This window comes from Pristis pectinata, chromosome 7 (assembly GCF_009764475.1).
Source record: "Pristis pectinata isolate sPriPec2 chromosome 7, sPriPec2.1.pri, whole genome shotgun sequence".
Taxonomy (NCBI): Eukaryota; Metazoa; Chordata; class Chondrichthyes; order Rhinopristiformes; family Pristidae; genus Pristis; species Pristis pectinata.
In genome coordinates, this window is record NC_067411.1 from 39,500,833 (window position 1) to 39,513,870 (window position 13,038).

Sequence of the window (13,038 nt, forward strand, 5' to 3'; positions counted from 1 at the left end):
TCAATACCACACCTACTTCTTTGCAGTTTTCCGATTTGGAGAAGTGAATCAAGTCATCATTGTACATGTCCTGAGTGTTGAGGAGGTCACTATATTCCTTCTGGCTCAGGTCCTCCGGATTAATCCCATTTGCCCTCAAGAACTCCTGATAGGCGACACTAAAAGCTTGGCCGATGGATTGGGCAATCAATTGAGCCTGCAGGAAAGAATAGAAATTATATTTAATGCAGAGAATCAAGGCAAATTATTTGGTACAGTTAGGATTGGAATGGATTTAATAGAAAAGGGAGATCAGCACCATGTTTTCTAGTCAAATAAAACACTGCCATGGTAACTGTTTCCTATTTTATGTTATAAGAAGCTATTCAGCCTGTTGTGTTCATGCCAGCTTTCAGAAGAATCCTATCAATCCATTCCCCCAGTTACTTCCCCTGTAATCTATTCTCTCACACATACCTGTTAACAGCCCCCTGGTTTTCCTACACCGAGGGCAATTTACAGTGACAAATTAACCCAACCGTAAATTGTCCCTAATGTAGGGTCTTTACAATAGGCAAAGAAACAGGAACACTGGGAGGAAACCCACACAGCCACAGGGAGAATGTGCAAACTCTGCACAAACAGCACCCAAGTTCGGGATTGAACCTGGGTCACTGGAGTGGTGAGACAGCTGCAGTGCCACTGAATTACGCAAAGATTCTCAAGGGGGAAGCCGCCTCTCAAAATTGCCAACAAGCTACAGAAAAAAACTTAGGACAGCACTGGAGCAGTCCCTTCGGCCCATGATGTCTGTGCCGAGAAAGAAAGAGAGGTTTAAAAAAAAGGTTTTTAAACATCTGCCTTGAATAATTTCACATGCTGAGCTCTTTGATTCTAATTAGGCTCATGACTGATTCCCAAGTGGCTCAGTGCAGGGTGGGGATCGGCAGGAGTAGAAAACAGAAACTTGGCAAAAGGAGTGAACTATTTAGAGAGAAAAAAAAATCCCAACTCTGATGCTATGGAGACCTTCAGCTCTGTGCCACCTCATGCACAATGCCACAGGTTTGAGCAGCAAATAAGAAATGCTGCAAGGAGAATCTGAAAGACCTTGTGGGGGTGGAGATTACCCAGTGGGAGACGAGGGAGGAAGGGAAGTCATTTAAGAAAATCATTCCACTGGTTAAACTTCAGACAGGCAGAGGCTGGGAGATTAGCTGATAGGTTTACTGAAATTAGTTCCTGTGCATGTCAATAAAAGCACTGCCACTTTCAACATCAATAAGAACACCTAACACCTTTAACATTGCCAAGGTTCCAAGATACGAGTGGCACAGTGGTGCAGCTAGTAGAATCACTGCCCCACCGCACCCGGGTTCAATCCTGACCTCGGGTACTGTCTGTGTGGAGTTTGTGGGAAGGGTGGTAAAGGCAGCATATGGCATGCTTGCCTTCACTGGTCGGGAGATTAAGATGAGAGTCAGAAAGTCCTGTTGCAGCTTTATAAAACTTTGGTTCGGCTGCTCTTGGAGTATTATGTGCAATTCTGGTTGCCCCATTACAGGAAGGATGTGGAGGCTTTGGAGAGGGTGCAGAAGAGGTTCACCAGGATGCTGCCTGGATTAGAGGGTATGAGCTATAAGGAGAGGTTGGACAAACTTGGGTTGTTTTCTTTGGAGCATCTGAGGCTGAGGGAAGACCTGATAGAGGCGCCAGGCTAGTTCTTTATTCCTTAGAACACAGGAGAATGAGGGACGACCTTTACAGAAGTGTTTAAAATTATGAGAGGCATAGATAAGGTGGATGGTAACAGTCTTTTCCCCAGGATAGGGGAGTCAAAAACTAGGCAACTTTTTCACATAGAGGGTGGTGATTACATGGAATAAGCTGTCAGAGGATGTGGTTGAGGCAGGTACCATGGTATCATTTAAGTGGCACTTGGATGGGTACATGGAGGGGCAGGGGTTACAGGGATATGGGCCGAACACAGGAAATTGGGATTAGCTGGCTGGGCACCATGGTCGGCATGGACTAGTTAGGCTGAAGGGCCTGTATCAATGCTGTATTGCTCTATGACTGTGGGGGTTTCCTCCGGGTGTTCTGGTTTCCTCCCACATCCCAAAGAAGTGCAGGTTGGTAGGTTTATTGGCCAATATAAATTCTCCCTAGGAGTGCAGGTGAGCGGTAGAACCTGCGGGGAGTTGATGTGAATGTGGGGAGAATAAAATAGGAATTAATGCAGCACAATGTAAATGAGTGGTTGATTGCCAGCATGGACTCGGTGGGCTGAAGGGACTGGTTCTCTGCCGTGACTGTGATCCTATATGCCACAGGACAATTATAAGGCAAGATATGACATTGAGTCACATATCAAAAGTGACCAAGAATTTAGGGAAAGAGGTAGGCTTCATCTTAAATGAGAACAGGGGCTCAGGGAGGAATTCCAGAGCTTAGGAATGTGCAACAGGACAGAATTGGAAGAGCTCAGAGATCACGGAGGGTTGTAGAGTTGGCAGAGGTCACAGAGATGGAGGATGTTCTGACCCATTTTACTGCACGTAAAGTTGGGCAGTCTTTTTTCCCTGAGCTGTATTTAACCAATTCTCTTTTGTAGGTTCCTACTGAACCTTTCTTCGCAGCCCTTAAGCAGTGGGGTCCAAGTCTAACCTACTCATTGCATAATAAAGATCTCTCTGTTGCTTCTGGTTCCTCTGACAATCCCCATACATCTGGTCCTGGAGCCTTCAGTCATTGGAAGCACACTTCTTCCAACACGCTTTATCTGAAAGCTTCACAAATCCTAACACTTCTATCAAACCTCCTATCTGAGTTGCAACCTGGAACACAATGATCAAGAGGCGGGAAACAGGATTAGATCGGTGAGACGGACACAGTGGGACAAATTCCCTCCTTCTGAGTCATAAACGTTTTACTTCAACTTTCTCTTGTCCCAGGGAGAAAGACCTACAAAATAAGAACAGGAATTGGTCATTTGACCTCTCCAGCCTTCTCTGCCATACAGTCAGATCACAGCTTTTCTAATAGTTGGGCTCAGCACCGCTTCCCTGCCTGATCTTGCAGTCCTTTATAGCCTAAAATCCTATCAGCTTGGATTGCGCTCGGACAGCACGTAGAAAGATTCACAATCTGCACATAATTCCTCATCTCAGTCTTAAATGGGTGACGTTTTATTCTCAAACTGTCCCTCCCACAATCCTGTTTTTGATTTCCCCACCAGGGAAATTTTCTATTCAGCATCCATCCTGTCAAGCCCTCTCAGAATGGTGTACATTTCAATAACTTCTCATTCTTCTAGAGGGCCCAGAGTATAGTCCCAATCTACTTAATCATTCCTCACTTCCAGCAATCAAACAAGTGAACTGTGCATTTTCTCCAAGGGGGACATATCCTTCCTTGAATGCCAAAACTGTACACTGGGATAATCTCACCACAGCGCATTAGAAATGTAGAAAGAATTCCATTCTTTTGTATTCCATCCTCTCTGCAAGGCCAACATTCCTTAGATTCCTTATTTATTTGCTGAACCAGGAATTTTTCTGGACCATCCCTCTACCCCTCTGCACCCTTCCAAAAGATCAAAGTGCTACATACATCTTCAGACTCAAAGACATGGCAGATCATCTTGTATTGCCGCTTCCCATCCTGGGAAGGGTGGGACGCTTCCACGCTGTCCTGGGAATTGGATCGAGGCATGCGGCGACGTGCCATCAGTACCACAATGTTCCCAATGTCCGCAATGTATGAAATGGTCCTTAAGGGATGGTCCATCATAGTTTCCTAAAAAAAAGAGCAGCAAGAGGTGGGACAGTCTTATAGTCAGCCACAAGTTTTAAGAAAAGCTATTCGATGTAACTTGTTCAAAAGAATTTCTCCAGCAGTGGATTATTTTTCCACATATTTCCAAACAGTCTGTCACACTTTACCGCATTCCAGTTTAGAAACCTTTCACGCAGGCAATAAAATGAGCATTCCACAATTCCATTTCCACTACCCAATTCAGGCACACGTCTCCCCTCAATGCTAAACACGCAAGCATTGGCCCCGTGACATTGAACATGCAAGCACACACTCCCAACACAAAACACCCGAGCACATACCCCAACACAAAACATGCAAGCATACTTCTCAACACGCTCCACACCAACTGTACGCACTCAGATGCACATCAATACAAACACATTTGCACAAACACTGCTGACATAAAACAACCCCGTGCACACAAATAGCTCCCAATACCAACTACGCACCCCAATGCAGTCCAACACCAGCTGCACGCACACAAACAATCTCCAACACCAAGCCCACACATGCACCCGAGGACCAACTGCACATACATAAAGACCAACTTCATAGTGCATGCACACTCTCCCACACACACCCCGGCGACAACTACACAGACAGAAACACAGCTCAAAACTAACCTCAGACACACAAACACACCCCAATGCTAACCAAATACACACCACCAATCACCCACATTCATCAATGCACCTAACAACAGCCACATCCACAGAAACACCAACACACACTCACCTCAGATAAAGACACACCACCCCTACACTCACTCATACACACACCTCAACACACAGACACACAAACTACCACACAGCCCCTCACCTCACTCTGGTCCGTAATGCTTCTCGCACTCATCAGAGAGCGAAAAGCTGCCACGGCTTGCAGTGCAGCCACGATTGTACAGGATGGAGACCGCTAGCTAACAGCAAGATGCCACATCCTGTCAATCGACAAGCTCATTTGGTGCACTGGCTAATCTGTCAAACAGCAGAGAGGCGATTAGCCGTCACTCTGCAGAGCTACAAATCCCTGCTGGCAGTTCAACGCTGGGCAGCCCCAGCAACGTGCTAAGGCTGCATTCTGTCAGATCCATCCGGCACACCTTAAGTGCAAGTGGCATAGCAATCATCACAAATTAAATATCACTTCCAATCCCAGAACTGCTCGAAGCAGGGAGGCAACGGCAGCCTCTCCCTTAACCCAGCACCGCTGGTCTTGGTTTGAGTGAAGATTTTCTGTTGAATGTTTACCAAATAAGACAGCCCACCTTCTGAGCAATTTTTCAATATTTCCCACAACTCTGCAAACTTCCCCGTCCAGTTACATATCTCTTTCCACAGTTATGAATTAATTTCTTCCACGGGGCAGGAGGTGTGGAAACCTCAATTCTTTTCGAACAGGGAAGCATTCAAACAGGTCAGGGAGTTGAACAGAGATTTCATTAAAGTCACCAGATTTTCAAGTAGAGTCAAGTACTAAAACGCTTGCTCCTCAAACCCTCACCTGCGAGTCAGCATTGAGAACCTTAATCCTCTGGGTTGAAATGAAGAGGTCCACTTCTGTCATAGGCTGGGGCTCTCCCTCAGGCGCCTACATGAAGAAATAACAACAGGGAAGAGGCCACCACTGAGGCACTAAAGAGCGCACACACACACACACACACTCAAAATTAACATAGTTAACTCTGCCAAAGCAAAATTATTGATCATCTTTCATTTTGTGAAGGGCATTTTGTTTTTAATAAATATTGATCTCCAAAACAGCCAGTTCCAAATTTAAAGATTGAGATACTAGAATGGAGGCCAATCAGCCCCTTGAGCTGGTTTCACCATTCAAGCAGATCACAAGAGATCCATAAATGGGTGCTTCAAAGTCAGCACAGACTCATTGGGCTGAAGGGCTTGTTTCCATGCTGTATGGCTCTCACTCTAAATGAGCAGGAAGGGTCTCCAGTGGCAGGATGGTCAGTAACCAGAGGCTAGAGTGAAAGCAAGTGCAGAGGAAGTGGTAGAGCTGCTGCCTCATGTGACCCAGGTTCAATCTTGACTTCAGGTGACGTCTAGGTGGAGCTTAGATGTTTTCCATGACAGCATGGGTTCCCTTGGGTGCTCCAGTTTTCCTCTCACATCCCAAAAGGCGTGGAGTTGGTAGGTTAATTGTCCACTGAAGACTGCCCCGGGTATGTAGGTGAGTGACAGAATCTAGGATGGAGTTGATGGAAATGTGAGGAGGATTACATGGGAGCAATACACAAAGTGCTGGAGGAACTCAGCAGGTCAGGCATTTCTATGGAGAGAAGTGGACTGTCAACATTTTGGGTTGAGACCCTTCATCTGGACTCAGATGAAGTCTGTCCTGGAGTCCAGGTGAAGGGTCTCGACTCAAAACGTCAACTGTCCATTTCCCTCCACAGATGCTGCCTGACCCGCTGAGCTCCTCCAGCGCCTTTGTGCTTTACTCCAGATTTCCAGCATCTGCAGTCTCCAACATTACATGGGATGAGTGTAAATGGGTGCTCGATGGTTGGCAGGGACTCCAATGGATCACTCTAAAGCCACCTCCCTGACCATGAATTAACATTAAGCATAGACAATAACTTTACAGCTTTCTTGCACTAGGCCTGTGCTATTGCTTGGGTAGCTCCAGCTTTTCTGTACTTTGGATGCTGACATAGTGTTCATAGGGAATAGTGAGTGCACAACTTTAACAAGGCTTGCAGGGATCACCTAATTGGATAGCTTGTATTGCGTACACTTCATCACCGAATGCCCATTACCCAATATATCTGAACTGACTCCCCAGCCTCAGCAGCTTTTTTGTTGGATCGCAGGGAGAGGATAGTGAGAGGGTTCCAGATCCCCAATTTTTAATTTTTTAAAAAATTTTATTTGCAGCGTGGTAACAGGCCCTTCTGGCCCAACAAGTCTGCGCTGCCCCTTTTAAACCCAAATTAACCTACCTGTACGTCTTTGCAATGTGGGAGGAAACCGGAGCACCCGGAGGAAACCCACGCAGACACAGGAGAACGTACAAACTCCTTACAGACAGCGACGGGAATCGAACCCCGATCGCTGGCGCTGTAATAGTGTCGCGCTAACCGCTACGCTACGGTGCCGCCCCTATAAACCTCTTCCCCCTCCATCGAGATCTACTTTTAATGTCATGCATTTTTGTTCTGGACTCTGCCTGTAATTATCTCATGGTATGAAACCATGATAGAGTTCTGAGACTGGCAGCTTGCACTTTCTCCAAAATAGCTGCCTTGCCAATTTGACAGAAATCAATATTAAATCTGCATAGAGAGAGAGGGAGATCAAAATCAGTCTCCAATCCAATAAATAGCTCATGCATTTTAAGCCTGGTTAATGCAACAGACTCAGATTCTATTTATAATGATAAGAGAATGCCGAGTTTTTAATTTTATTTCTAAAAATATAGGAGTCCAGGTAACTTAAGATATTAGATTTACATGACAACAGTGTCTAGGTGCCTTGGTTAGTTTGAAGTATGAGGGGTGTGGGACATATATACTGCCAGATGGAGGCACTCAGTGAAAGGACAACCTCACAGATAACAGAGTGGCCTTGAGTAGAAGAGGAGGCCATTCAGCCCAACAAGCCCATTCCAACAATCAATGAGATTATGGCTAATTTGCGACCTAACTCTATCTACATGCTTGGGTTCATTACAACAAACTTGGCCCGCAAAAGTCTATTGGGCACACTTAAAAAGATTAATCAAGTTGACATCTACTGCTTTTGATGGGGAAGAGGTCGACACTTCTCCCATGCTTCATGGAAGGCATCTCCAAACTGCTTCCCTGATTGGTCTAACTCTAACTTTAGGGATCTGTCCCATTGCCCTGGACTCCCCCACTAATAGAGAAAGTTTCTGTCTGCCTTATTTAACTCCTTCCCAAATCCTAAAATCCTCAATTTAATCGCTCCTTAACCACCTATGTACTAGGGAATGCAAGCCTAATATGCATAATCACTCCTTGCTGTTTAACCCCTTTTACATTCACTGTGCAGAGGCAATAGTGGTGTTAGTGAGCAAATTTTCTGTCCAGACACTTACCAGGTAGCAATGGGCTGAAGAGTGAGAGAAAATAATATACACTGGAGAAAATGCAAAGTAAGGTTAACTGTGTGGATACACAAGAGACTGCGGAGGCTGCAATCTGGAGCAACAAACAATCTGCTGGAGGAACTCAGCAGGTTGAGCAGCATCTGTGGAAGGAAAGGAATTGTCAACATTTTGGGTCGAATCCTGATGCAGTGTTTTGTCCCAAAATGTCAACAATTCCTTTCCTTCCACAGATGCTGATCGACCCACTGAGTTCTTCCAGCAGATTGTTTGTTAATCGTGAAGAAGCTGATGAGATAAATATAATGCTTATGTAGAAGCTGCAGCAGAAGTTTTTACTTCAGAAAAGCCACGTCCCATCACCTCATCCCAGCAACAACTCCTTCGATTCATCCTTTGGGATGAGAGGATCGTCCTGCTGAGAAAGGCTACACAGGATGGGTCTGCATTCTTCGGAATTTAGAAAGATGAGGGGTGATCTTTTTGAAACACAGAAGATTCTAAGGGGCCATGACATGGTAGATGTCGAGATGTTTTCACTAGTAGGTGAGTCTCAAGCGAGGGGCAAACAGTTTCAATGGGTTTGTCATTTAAAACTGAGATAAGAAGAAATTTCTTCTCACAAAAGGCAGTGAACCTCTACAATTCACTACCTCAGAGTTGAGGAGGTTAGTTCATTCGAAGTATTTAAAGTGGAGATAGATGAACATTTGAAAGATCAAGAAACTGAGGGCTATGGCAACTGGTTGAGGCCGGCATAGATCAGCCATGGTCATACTGAATGGTGGGGCAGGCTTGAGGGGCCTGGTGACGGACTACTGCTTCTATTTTCTTATCTGTCCTGTGTTCTTTCCTCATTCATATCTACGTTATGTTTATACAAAGCCTTCAGTAGATGATACCTGGAGCACTGTGCAGTTCAACGCATCTTAGGGAAGATTTATTAGCCTTGGGAGGAGGTGCAGTGTAGATTTACTGGGATGATACCTGGACCCCAAAGGTTAAGTTGCAAGATTTTACAAACTAACATGTGTATGTTTGTAATAATGTTTGAAGGTGTTTTGAAGTTCTCAGGATATTACAGGAGAATGACAAGGTAGATGCAGACAAACTCTTTCTGCTGGGTGGAAGAGCATAGGATGAGGGGGTGAAGTCTAAAATTTAAACCAGGCCTTTTGGGACTGAAGTTAGGAAGTATTTCTACACCGAGGTGGTAGGGAATCTTCTGCAATGGATGCTGGGTCAACCTTAAACCAGAGTGATAGACGTTTTGTTAGCCAAAGGTATGAAGGAATAAGGGCTAAGGTGCACATGTGGAGATAGGTCACCAACCAGCACCTCACTGACTGAAGACAAGGCTGAATGGCCTTCTCCTGTTCCTACAGTTCTTTTGAATCACACATGCTTTTTGCTCAGACCAGCCCCAACAATTTCTCACTGCAATACATCATCTCTGCCCTTAGGCAGCTTTGATGTTAAGTTATTTTAAAAGAGAAATTTGGATTGCATTACAGAAGTATTAAGCCCATAATGCATGGTGCTTTACAAAAATATTAAGCCTATAAAGCATGGTGCTTTACTCAAAATTCCACGTCAGATTAGTATGAAAAGCAGACAGTGATACACTAATTGATAAACCTAACACACAGGTTACAACGTTACTGGAGCTGGCAATGAGGAAATGGGGCAAAAGAGGTCAGCTGGAAAAATCAAACAAACAATTCAGCAATTCATCTCACTAGTAGCTGGCAGCTTCCAGGAACAAGGGCAGGAAAGTAATGATTATTCCGCCAAAGCATTAAGAAAGTCCAAATTAAACTAACTTGCAGAAAAATACAACAGAGCTCTGAAAATAAAGGGCAAATTCTAAAATAAGACAACACACTGATTTTCTGCACCCAGCATCCTGCAGGTAGAAAAGAAAATGCCCAAATTGGGCAATAAGGGCAAAGGCAATGATTTAGGAATAGATATTGCTTAAAAAGAGGAGAATGCATGGCCAAAATGTTGCATCAACTCTAGTGGGGACTAATTCCAGTCCGGACACTATAGTCTCATCTAACTGACACCCATGATCCTATCAAAAGTGAAATAGAAATGATTGAACGCAAGGAAACCAGCATGCGTCAGAACCACTTGATCCCACCGCAGCTTGAGAAAGGGCGGAAGTTTATTTTGGACCTTGCACTGCACAAACCGTGAGCGAGACCCCTTAAGCCCATAGGAGGCTTCCTCCAAGGGCTGGACCCAGGAAGCAAACAGAAAAGTGGCTGAAGAATCACTGGTGGACCACACCTGGAGAGCAGACCTGCAAGCAAATTTGGGGACAGTGAGGGATGACCAAGGCCAAGATGAAGTAGACGCTGCAGGACTTACTGGATGTAGAAAATCAGGCACAAAGAAACCAGCGGTAAAGTCTAATAATTTAGAAGAAAATTCAACTCGCGAGAAATAAATGAGAGAGGCCCAACACGCGGGCTACTGCACCTTCTTCCGGTTTTTGGCCATTTTCTGGGCCATCTGTGTGCCATGGAATAGACAAAAGATAGGAGAATAGTTAGCATAAGATTGTCAAGAGGCAAATGAAGAGAAACATTCACAAAATATAGCTGTTTGCTTAGCACACAAGTTGGATGGGACCGACGGACAAAATCAATAACAAAAACTAGCAAGTTTTTTGGTAGCTCCTCTGTGATAACCCACAGAAGAGAATGAACTAGTTCCCTTTACAAGCTTTTGGCCAAATGGGGGATTAGGGAGAGGGTTAGAGAGATGAAAAGATTGGATACAAGAAGAAAAAGCCAATCATGTGTCACATTCATTGCATTGTCAAAAATAATCTGAGATTACATAAAATTATATCTGTCTATATACATTGCACTGTCAAAAAAAAAATCCATGGAAGCAAATCTGAGATGATATAACATTGTCACAATGACAATAAGTGGAATTTACAGAAATGAACCAGTCATTCAGACCCAGTTCCCTGCTGGTGTTAATGTTCCACACGTGCCTACCCCTATCTTTCATCATCTCATCCTTCTATTCATTCCTCATGTGTTTATCCAGCTTCCCTTTAAGTGCATCTCTGCAATCTGTCTCAACCACTCCTTGTGAGATAGAATTCCAGATCTGCACCACTCTCTGGGGAAAGGAATTTCTCCTGAATCACCTACTTGAATTACTTGTGAATATTAATGGCCCTCAGTTCTTGTCTCTCCCACAAATATAAACAGCCTCTCTGTCTCAATCCCATAATGAAGGACTAGACGGGAAGGATCTCTATTAGCCCATTCCTAAGCCTTCCCTTATCTGGAGATGAGTGACCCAACTTGTTCAGTCCATATTGACTGATAAACCTTGTATTTCCGTAGCAGCCTTAGAAATCTTTTTGCTTCTGTTTCATTCGGTCTATATCCTTTTGATAATAAGACCAAAACTGCTCACAGTCCTTCACACATCATCTCATCTGTGGGTGTGATGATGAGAGAAGAGAGGAAGATTGTGTGCAGAATAAACACCGACAGGGAGCAGCCCCCATAACATCAGAAGGTTTAGAACAGCTATGGAAAAGAAAATAGATCAGTCTATGGTTAAAAAAAAGTCAGTCGCAGAAGCAACAATTTCAACAATGAAAACAGATCTGGCCCACATAAAATGGGATCAAAGATTCACTGGAAAACCTGTAGCTCGATAGTAAGAGGGCTTTAAGAAGGGGATAAACACACGGAGAAGTGAATAGAATACTAAGAGGCCTTTAAAAAGGGGATGGTTCAGGCATATTCTACAAGGGCAGAAGGTAGGGCAACTAAAGCCAGACCTGACGGCCAAAGAGGGAGCAAAATGAAGCAGGATAAGATGTCAAATCAGTAAAAGTGAAAACTGGGTATTAGTAGGAAGTTCAGAGTAGAGAAAAGAAATAAGAGAGGCAAAGGATATGAGAGAAGATTGGCAGAAAACAAAAAGGAATTCAAATTCTCCTACAGACATGTAAACACAAAATAGATAGTAAAAGGAAGGCTTTAGAGACGATGCGGAGGAGATTTACCAAAATTATTTGAGGGACGAGAGTCTCTGATTATGTAAATCGAATGGAGAAACTGGCATTGTTCTCATTGGAAAAGAGGAATTTGTGAGGGGATCTGAGTGGGGTATTCAAAACCATGAAAATGCAGATGGAGAAAGCTATTCCCATTGGTGGAGGGGTCAATAACCTGGGACTTAGAATGAAGGTGATTGGCAAAATGACCAAAAGTGACTCAAAGAAAAGCTTTTTCTTAAAAACCCAGTGAGTGATTAGAGTCTGGAGGGCGCCGCAGGGGAGTGCTGGAGGCAGATTCAGTTGAGGCATTGGAAACGAAACTGATATGCAATTGAGAGGAGAAAAACATGCAGGTCTCTGGAGAGTGTGCAAGGGAATGGGACTAACTGGATTGCTCCTATGTACAGCCTGCTTGTCTTGCATAGGATGTGCTGTAACCTGTGATTCTGTAGCCATGATACCAAACAGGTTTATCAAAACATTGAGAAATGCATCACAGTGTTTTTATTTTGTTTGAAGGCTTTATTAACTCTCTTTGTTAGTTTCAGTGACTTGTGGTATCTGAGCTCCCAAATCCCTTCATTCCTCTATCTTATTTTAGACTCTGGTTGTCCAAAGAGAGCGTCTCACACTGACCTATATCAAAGCTCATTTGAGAAAGCAAGGTGGTTTAAGGTCATGGGTCCTATCAGGCAAGTATTGCTCCTCAAAACATTTGTCTGTATTATTCACTTCAACCAATGTCTGTGGCAACAAGCTCTTCACAATTACCATTCTACCCAGAGGTTTCCCCTAAATTTTCAATTAGATTGATTGACAACCATCATATGCTGATGTATACAAGTGTATCTATTAAACATTCTTTCAAAATTGGCTGAGACACTTGAATTTTGTAGAAGGTTAAGATAATTTGGACGAAAATCTATCAATTTTCGATTTAAAACCAAAGTGAAAATACTCAGGAAATACCAAAATTCTTGGGAAGATTGCAATGAAGGATGATTTTGTGACAGTAATCTTAATTGACAAAGCTTCTATATAGCGAGATGATAAATCTGAGAATACAGCTTAAAGGCACATTACAAGGATTTCAAATGATCTTTCAATATTCTGGA

The 13,038-nt window shown here is 43.8% G+C and overlaps 1 protein-coding gene across 3 annotated transcripts in view; it reads right to left on the reverse strand.

The window, feature by feature from the left end:
* LOC127572341 (amyloid-beta A4 precursor protein-binding family A member 1-like) overlaps positions 1-13,038 on the reverse strand; it is a 136,271-nt gene that overhangs the window by 20,759 nt on the left and 102,474 nt on the right. For 2 of the 3 annotated variants that reach the window (XM_052019483.1, XM_052019484.1), the window contains exons 6-9: positions 10,369-10,401; positions 5,299-5,385; positions 3,592-3,777; positions 17-196 (exon numbers count right to left, since the gene is read on the reverse strand). In XM_052019483.1, the coding sequence (XP_051875443.1) occupies positions 17-196; positions 3,592-3,777; positions 5,299-5,385; positions 10,369-10,401 (486 nt within the window). The remainder of the gene's footprint in view (positions 1-16; positions 197-3,591; positions 3,778-5,298; positions 5,386-10,368; positions 10,402-13,038) is intronic. The other variant, XM_052019485.1, reaches the window with a different exon arrangement.